The 8,590-nt window shown below is 40.4% G+C and overlaps 1 protein-coding gene across 1 annotated transcript in view; it reads left to right on the top strand.

Annotated features, from left to right (window-relative positions):
- The window catches only part of reln (reelin), a 95,699-nt gene that overhangs the window by 31,885 nt on the left and 55,224 nt on the right, over positions 1–8,590 (top strand). Inside the window, 1 exon segment of the mRNA XM_016291464.1 lies at positions 4,505–4,575. Coding sequence (XP_016146950.1) covers positions 4,505–4,575 — 71 coding nt within the window.

Genomic DNA, 8,590 nt, shown 5'->3' with positions numbered 1-8,590 from the left:
GCGTTTTTGTGACAAATGAGGACATAAATGTGTATAATGACAAAGGTATAACATAGGTATTACAAGGAGAAGGAGACTTTTCAGGAAATTACCCCATGTCCCCACTTTTCAAAACGCTTATAAATCACACAGAATGGAGTGTATTGGAAATCTGAAATAGCACAAAGTCTCCTGTGAGGGGTAGGTTTAGGGGTAGGGTTGGTGTAGGGCAATAGAATATACGGTCTGTACAGTATAAAAACCATTACACCTATGGAGAGTCCCCACTTTTCACAAAAACAAACCTGTGTGTGTGTGTGACTCCGTGTGTGTGTGTGTGTGTGTGTGTGTGTGTGATTGAGTGTGAGGGTGTGTGATTCCATGTGTGTGATTGAGTGTGAGGGTGTGTGTGTGTCTGTATGTGTGAGTGTGTGTGTGTGTGTGTATGTGTGTGTGTGTGTGTGTGTGTGTGTGTGTGTGTGTCTGTATGTGTGAGTGTGTGTGTGTGTGTGTGCTCTGAGAGTCACTTCAGCAGCTTCACACAAAACTACCGTCAAACACACTGAAACTTTTAAAAAATATATTTAGCTCTTTCTCTTGCTCTGTGTTCCTGTGTTATTTATCCGTGTTTGTTTTCTTATTTTGTCAAATAACTACTTGCGTTTGCATCCGCCTGACCTCGTCTGTGTCCCAGCATAACAATCATACAACCAAGGTATTTTTTTTATCCATGTTTTAATCTATAAAGCTCTGTTGAGCAGCATCTTATTTGACAAAATAAAAATGCAATGTTTTGTTGTAAATTAATTGTTATATTTTGATTTGATTAAAATGCTGTGATACTATTTTTGGCCATATCGCCTAGACCTAAATAGACTCTTATTACTGACTACAGCTTTATAACATACGTAAGACTGTGTGAATGGGCACATATGCATTATAATATACAGCATTTTATACATGTAAGCAGTAGGTAACCGAGTAATAATAGGCTAATGAAATTTTAAAAACAATGTTATTTCACAGCTGATGTATCACTAGAGAGGTTTTTTAATTGTTTTAATGAACTCTCGTTGTTCTTCTCTTTTGCTTTGACGTGTGTTGAGCACATCAGTTCTCACTGTCATGCAAATCCAAATCAATCTTACTGTTACAAGTTGCTGTACAAAACAGTACAACAGTGTCGCTAAGAGAACAAGCTCAAACAATGCCATCATCCATGACTAGTCAAAGCAGACCTGACGTGTTCATTAGCAGTCGAGTGAATCGCTGATCCTCTCTGATGGCCTCATCGTGCCACCGGTCTTCATATATACAATAGACAGATTTCTGAATGTACAGATAAGTTATTCACAGGTTAGTATGTGCGTAGTTCAAAGTTCATACATGAATCTCAGCCTAAATTGAAGCAATTCTTCAGAAGACTGGAATAAAACCGCTCCATTCATATGAATTACTCTTACGATGTCCTTTTGTACTGGGTTTTGGATTTGCATTAATGTTTTGATCGCACAATGACTTTTAATGGAGGTACAGAATTATGGCAATATCAAAAATATCTTAATTTGTGCTTGGAGTGACATGAGGGTTAGTGAATGATGTTTTATATTCTGGTTTTGTATCGCACTGCTGTAGAATATATATGCATTAATACAAGCATTTCAATCTACAAGAGTCACATGACAAATAAAGATTGTGTGGGAGTAGACGGTAATGCAATCAGAGATACACATTTACTCTGGACTGATGGATTCAGGTCTTGAGCTGTTATTGTGTGCTGGAGAGTCTCGTCTCTGTCTCTACACCTTCTTCTTCACTGAAGCATGATGTCCTCAGAGCTCGTCATGACACACAGCCAGCTGGCCAGCTGTGAGAGAAACACACTGAATCAGTCTGACCGCTGATACTCGCCCGCTCGTCCACTCAAATCAGATCCACAACACATCAGATCAGTCAGATGTCCTTGAGGCTTGTTGTCAGTTCTGTTCATGAAGTTAAGTGTCTTTTGAAGTCACGTGATCTTTAAACAATCACAGTCAGAAAGTATATCCATACCTGGAACCATACCTGTGTTAAACATTCATCTCCAGAGCTTCACAGTGTTTAACAGTAGAAGCTGCTTACAATACAGTAAGCAAGGCTGTTTTAATGTGTAATGCCAGACCAAACATGTATGAAAATAACTACACATATTTTTATCTTCCTTGACACCAGACTTTGTGTGAGTAAGAGCATTAAACATATTAAATGAAGCACATTACTGCGTGTTTTTCCTCTAACGTTGCCATATTAGCGAACAAGCCGTCTGGGACTCGTTTCATAAATATTGAAGTGCTTTGCTCCAACGTAACCTCCTGCTCTTCATTATGCTCGATGTTTTATTCATAAATCCCATTTCCAAATTTGTCTTTACCAAGCCCTGAAAGATGAATGTGATTTTGTTGTTTTAGTTGTTGTTTTTTCTCCCCCTTCAACATCTCTCCCTTTTGCAGTTTGTTATTTATTCATGAGATGTTGTTTGGTTATTCATGAGAGCAGAAGCATAAATGCCTCACAGCCTTCGGTGTCAGAGACGGGATCCAGCAAAACTCCTTCTGCTGACCTCATGCCAAAATGTGCTTTCTTAAACAAGCAATATTTCATAGTAAATTAAAACAGTGTAATATTTATAAGCACTTCATACTCATATTTAGAGTTTAAGTGATTCTGCACGTGCTGATTAGCTTGTTCTAGTGTCTGGTTTGGGTTAGTTCTAAACTCAGGACACTGTTAAGAATGTATTAACCTGCTATGAGTTAGTTTATGAATGTATATTAATATGTTTGGTGGCAGTGGCGGATCTAGCTTCATCCGTCTGCCACCCCTAAATCAAATAAATTTTACATAAATGTTTCTATTCTATATAAATGCATATATTTAAATTATTCAGGCAGATAATAACTTTTGCAGGGCAGAGATGGATTTTGTTGATATCAATTTCACTGGTATCAGCCCTATAGAGTGTTATTACACTAATTGCATTTATTGAGCACATTTAAGAATTCAATCTACTTAAATCTACCTAATATGTAATTATGTATTTCAACATTTCATGCTAGCATTGCAGTCAGTAAGCTAAAGCGTGTATGAATTTGCTCTCGATCATTAGACATAAGGATCCGATAGAGTCTGAAAGCATGAGGAGGATCTTCATAAACCAGACCCTGAAGGCAGCTGTCATAGATTTCAGACACAGCCTTTGTCGATTTGTCTCCAGCTTTGTCCCATTAGTCCTCCTGTATTTTAGCCCTCACATTTGCCTTGGTTTTTATCAGGGTTTGTTCTTGGATTTTAGTATTTAGAACTTTTTTTCTGTTCAATAAAGCCGCATGATCCTCTTGCCCTCAGTAAGACTCTGTGTCACAATAATAGACAATAAAAGTGTATTAATCAATAAATGGAGGAAGGCATCAGTGAAATGATGAAATGTAGAAGTCTAAAACCAGGTTATGTGGCAGACAGCAGTTCTCCAGCAGTCTTACATGCGGTTAATGGAGCTAAAGGACAACCTGTGCAGCTTTAAAGCAAACAGCTATTCATGTCTGTAGAGGGAAGGAAAGCAGCACAAAACCTCCATCAGTGAACACTGTAGAGCAGAGCCGCAGGTCACAGCCAGAGCTACAGAACACAGAAGAGTGAACTGTAGGAGCTGCTGCAGGTCTGTATCAGAGATGAGGTGAGATGTTGAGCGAGGAGTGTGTGTGTGTGTGTGAGAGAGAGAGAGAGAGTGTGTGTGTGTGTGTGTGTGTGTGTGTGTGTGTGTGTGTGTGTGAGCGGGAGAGAGAGCGAGAGAGTGTGTGAGAGAGATAGAGTGTGCGAGTGTGTGTGTGTGTGTGTGAGAGAGAGAGAGAGAGAGAGAGAGTGTGTGTGTGTGTGTGTGTGTGTGTGAATGTTTCTCTCTGTGTGCGTGTGTGTGAGTGTGAGAGAGATAGAGAGTGTGTGTGTGTGTGTGTGTGTGTGAGCGAGAGAGAGAGCGTGTGTGTGTGTGTGCGTGGTGTAGTACAGGAATTTTTCTTTTAATTTAGTGAATTAACAAAAAGATTCTTTCGTTAGAAGCTTCCAGCAATCGGACTTCAGTCTCAGTGTATGTGAATCTACAGCAGATATGTTTTGTCATCCTGATGAATGGTCTCTGACATCCATAACTTAAAGTGAATGTTAGCGAAATGTTCTTAGAACATATTTTTGTCAGTCTTGAGTCGTAAGTATAAATTGACCCCGTACCCCCGTTTATGGCAATGCAATGAGACTGCTGTCTATAAAGATGCTCCTAGCAGCTCATAAAGCCTCCTCCTGACCTCTTGACCTCTGATCGCTGTCTCTGACATGAAGACCTACAGTCAGACTTCAGTCTCCCTCCAGAACTTTAATCCAGCAGAAACACTTCATCTTCTTTTAGGTAATGGGCTTGTTATTGCTCTCCTCTCCTTCTGCTGGCTGACGCTCTGTAATATTTCTCTCTTTCTCTCGGTCTGTTGTCCCTCAGGGCCACAGCGACGCACCGAGGACAGATCATCTTCAAGGACGCTCTGGCGCAGCAGCTCTGTGAGCAGGGAGGTGAGGAGCATCTCTGATCCGTAAACTTCAGATGGGTGTTAGAGAAATGACAGAAAAACTAAATATACACCAGCTGCAGCACATCATCTGCCAGAACACACATGCATCCCCGATCAGACAGAATGTGTGTTTCAGGTTTGAAAATGCGAGGCGCACCACACTGCCTTTTTTTGGTTGACTTTTTTTTATTTAGAAAAGAGCAGTGCGATGCGGGTTTTTTTAAATGTTGCTAGGCAACCACCGAATCAGCTGTCCTGTCAGTCTAATCAAGGATTATATCACGAGTGCTCTCAAATCTTTGGATTGCTGTTTAGTAAACTGTCATATTAGCAGAAACTTAAAAAAAATAATAAGTTTCTCCTCCAACCCTGCAGTCTCCAGACGTTCCCAGCAACTATAAACTTCCTTCATCACAACATAAGGCCCGCCTCTCCATTCATTCGATTGGATAATGAAAAAAAAAATGTGAATGACGTCGGGTGCTTTTCTGCTCAGAGTTTTTTTTTTTTCAACTTCGGGTGCTCAGAGCGCTCCTACAAAAACACGAGGCACCCGGGCGCATAAACAACACGCAAAACACTCACTGCCAATAGAAAACGATTCCAAAAGGTGCCTCTCAAAGCAAAAAACGTGTTCTGTCTGATCGGGCCCTAATGCAGTAACAGTAAAGGTTGAATAGTATGAAAGTTGTGCTCACCTGACGTCCATTTGCCATAAGAACACAGGCATACTTACTAAAATCTAAATACTTACTAAAAAACTCAAATCTCTCCATCTGTATGTGGAAAGACAATTGATGCAAACGTTCAACCTGTCAAGCACTCTACTGAATAATACACAATATAAGGCCATGAAAGTTTTTCCAGCACTTACACATGAAGATTTTAAAGAAATCCATTTCAAGTTTGAAGGGCTTAAAGCTTTGAGTGGTTAAAGGAATTATAAATATCCCAGCAGGACTGAAGACGTGAAATAGAGAAATGGGTGAATCTCCGTCAGTGATGAGACATGAGCAGATTAACAAGAGAAGATCTGAGACTGAGAGCCGCTGAAGCTTTAAGAAAGTGAGCGAGCACGGCGCAGACATTTGACTGGCTGATAGTGTTTCAAAGCGGCGTGTGCAGATGTGGGGTTAAGGGTTAGCAAGACTACAACCAGTGAATAGAGCGTATTTCGGCAGTGCTATGGCCTCTAGTGAGCTTCCCATCTTCTCTATAGGCATTTTCAAACAAACAGACAAAACCAGCTCTGGGATGAGTAACATTGCAGCATTCAAAGCAAAAACGGGCATTTAAACATCAGCAAAAACACAACAGTACTAGGGAAAAATCCAAAAATGAGTTCAGTCATATTAAAATACACCAGTGTTAGTCTGTGTAGTGTATGTCACTGCACAGCACTATAGAGAACAGATATCAACCTTAGTTTCCATCACAGCACTAGATATACTGCAGGACAAAAGACACGGCATCATCCTGATTCAGAAGATTTGTGTGTCTGCCCTTGTGAAAAAGAAAAGAGTGTTTATTATGGACATAAAACAATATGCCTACGTATGAACTGAATTGACTGTTTTTTGGACACTTACTGAAAATTAATTATACAGTTAAAATTCTTATGAAATGCAGTTAGCTTAAACTTCAGAGTGCTTATTTTGAAGTGTAATTTTTAAAAATTTAAAAACTTTTTAAAAGTGAACTTTAGTGTGGTAAAAAACGTAGTCATGAAAGTGTCTCTCTTTTAAGTCACCTACCTGGCCTTTTATTTAATTCAAGTTATCTGCAAGTACAGTTTTTAAAAGATATATACTTTTAAGATTTAAAGTACACTGCAAGTGCACATTCAATGCAACATTACACTTTATTACAGTGTAATGACACCATTAAGTACTGAGTACTATTTTATCTTTAACATGTACTGTTCGTACTTCATGGTTAGGATTAAGGTTTGGTTTAGAGTTAGTTGCATGTAATAATACATAATTTACTGTTGTTAATGTAGTAAGACCATGCAACATGTGTAACAAGGACATTGTAAAATGTTACCTACACTTCTTTTTCACAAGAGTACTTTTTGTTATGTGATAACTGTGTTTATAAAAGCAATAGGGATAACAGCAGTCTAAGTGTGAATATTGTGCGTCAAATTCAAATATGTAAGTAGTTTGATAGTTTAGAGAGACTCATTTGCAGTGGTTCATGTTAAGATTTGTGACAGTGATTTCTGTGGTACTATTGATTCTGGCTGATAGATTTCAGGCAGTGCTGAATGCAAAATGTTAAAAATCTCACAGACTAGAAGCACATTTCATCATTTAACAGATTCTGAGCTCAGAGTAGGTCTGCGTTGACAGCTTTATATGTTATTGTTCTGGAGAAAATGAATGGATTTGTACCTCTGAAACCAGACTGTTGCATTGTATTACCCACTGTTTACCATTAGTTTCCATGCAGAGAGAGAAAAATCATCAAATGTATAAAAGTGAAACGAGCCAGAAGACTAGCTGGAATGAAATGACAAATGACAGCGTGTATCCACAGATAAACACATAAAGGCATGCAAAACAGATATGAAAGACTATCAGAGTGGCAGAACTTCACTGAGAGAGAGAGAGAGAGAGAGAGAGAGAGCTGCAGATGATGCTAGTATATCAAAGAGTGATATCTGTGACAGGTCGGGATGAGGAAAGGCGACCAGAGAACTCTGCAATTTCCAGCAGCTCCATAAATTAGTGCTTTATGGGACACGCTGGACTCGTATCCCTGAGGATTGATTATCGTAAAGTGACTATAACTCACGGGGGGTGATCAGTTTTGGGCAGAGGAGAGGAGGACGATCAGAAGCAGAGCAGATATACGACAGCAGACACGCGGCCTCTAGATGGAGAGACGCGCTAAAGATGAAAGATGTGTCGCTGGAAAATAATGTCCTGCGCCTCAGACACCCAAACGCAAGCACCTCTTAATAACACCCAGTGCCAACTTTCATCTGAATGTCCGGCTTTGCATTAGAGAAGTTGGAGAATGAACCGGCCCGCTCCAAATCTGCAGCCGAGGCTCATGGGAAGCGCGGGGCTGTTAAACTGTCAGTGTAAGCCGGTCGCATTAGCACAGATCTACAGGAAGAGCGCCGGAGGTAATTAAGTTCTTAAGAAAGCGATCGAGGATTAAACTAAGCCTGAAACGAGTGTGACTGTCTGCTGTGTGAACGCCTGATGTAGACAGAAGAAGAGGTCGACGAATGAACGGCAGAGAACGAGAGCAGAACTCCACAGACAAAGATCATGTGCAGGGAGAGATTATTACACTCATTGTGTGTGTGTGTGTGTGTGTGTGTGTGAGAGTGTGTGTGTGTCAAGTCATCTTTATTTATATAGCACTTTATACAATACAGATGGTGTCAAAGCAGATTTACAGTGTTAAACAGGAAAATAGTGTGTCGATAATGCAAATAAAATTCAATTCTTGTAAAGAAGCTCAAAAAAATGTTTCAGTTAAAGTCAGTTCATTGTTTATTCAGTGATGTCATCGTCTAGCTCAGTTCAGTTCTGTTCTAATAGTGCAGTCAAGGCCATAATATTGGCAAGTATTAAGTGTCCCCAACTAAGCAAGCCAAAGGCGACAGCGGCGAGGAACCAAAACTCCATCGGTGACAGAAATGGAGAAGAAACCTTGGGAGAAACCAGGCTCAGTCGGGGGCCAGTTCTCCTCTGGCCAGACGAAACCAGCCTGATGTGGTTTAATTCCAGGCTGCAGCACAGGTCAGATTGAGCAGAGGACTCATCTGGTTCTCGTGGTCTTGTGCCGATGGTCGTCGAGGTGATGAGGTCCTCACTGGGGATCTGTCTCTGAGATGCATCTAGTTGTCCTGGTCTCCGCTGACATTCAGGGCTGTAGAGCTCCTCTCTAGGTGCTGATCCACCATCTGATCTGGATACAGACTGGATCTGGTGGCTACGGTGACCTCGGAATAAGAGAGAAACAGACTAATATTAGCGTAGATGCCATTCTTCTAG

Source organism: Sinocyclocheilus grahami, unplaced genomic scaffold (genome assembly GCF_001515645.1).
Source record: "Sinocyclocheilus grahami isolate Dianchi unplaced genomic scaffold, SAMN03320097.WGS_v1.1 scaffold271.1, whole genome shotgun sequence".
Classification (NCBI taxonomy): Eukaryota; Metazoa; Chordata; class Actinopteri; order Cypriniformes; family Cyprinidae; genus Sinocyclocheilus; species Sinocyclocheilus grahami.
Note: the sequence above shows the minus strand (reverse complement) of the source record. Positions and strands in the feature narration are given on the sequence as shown.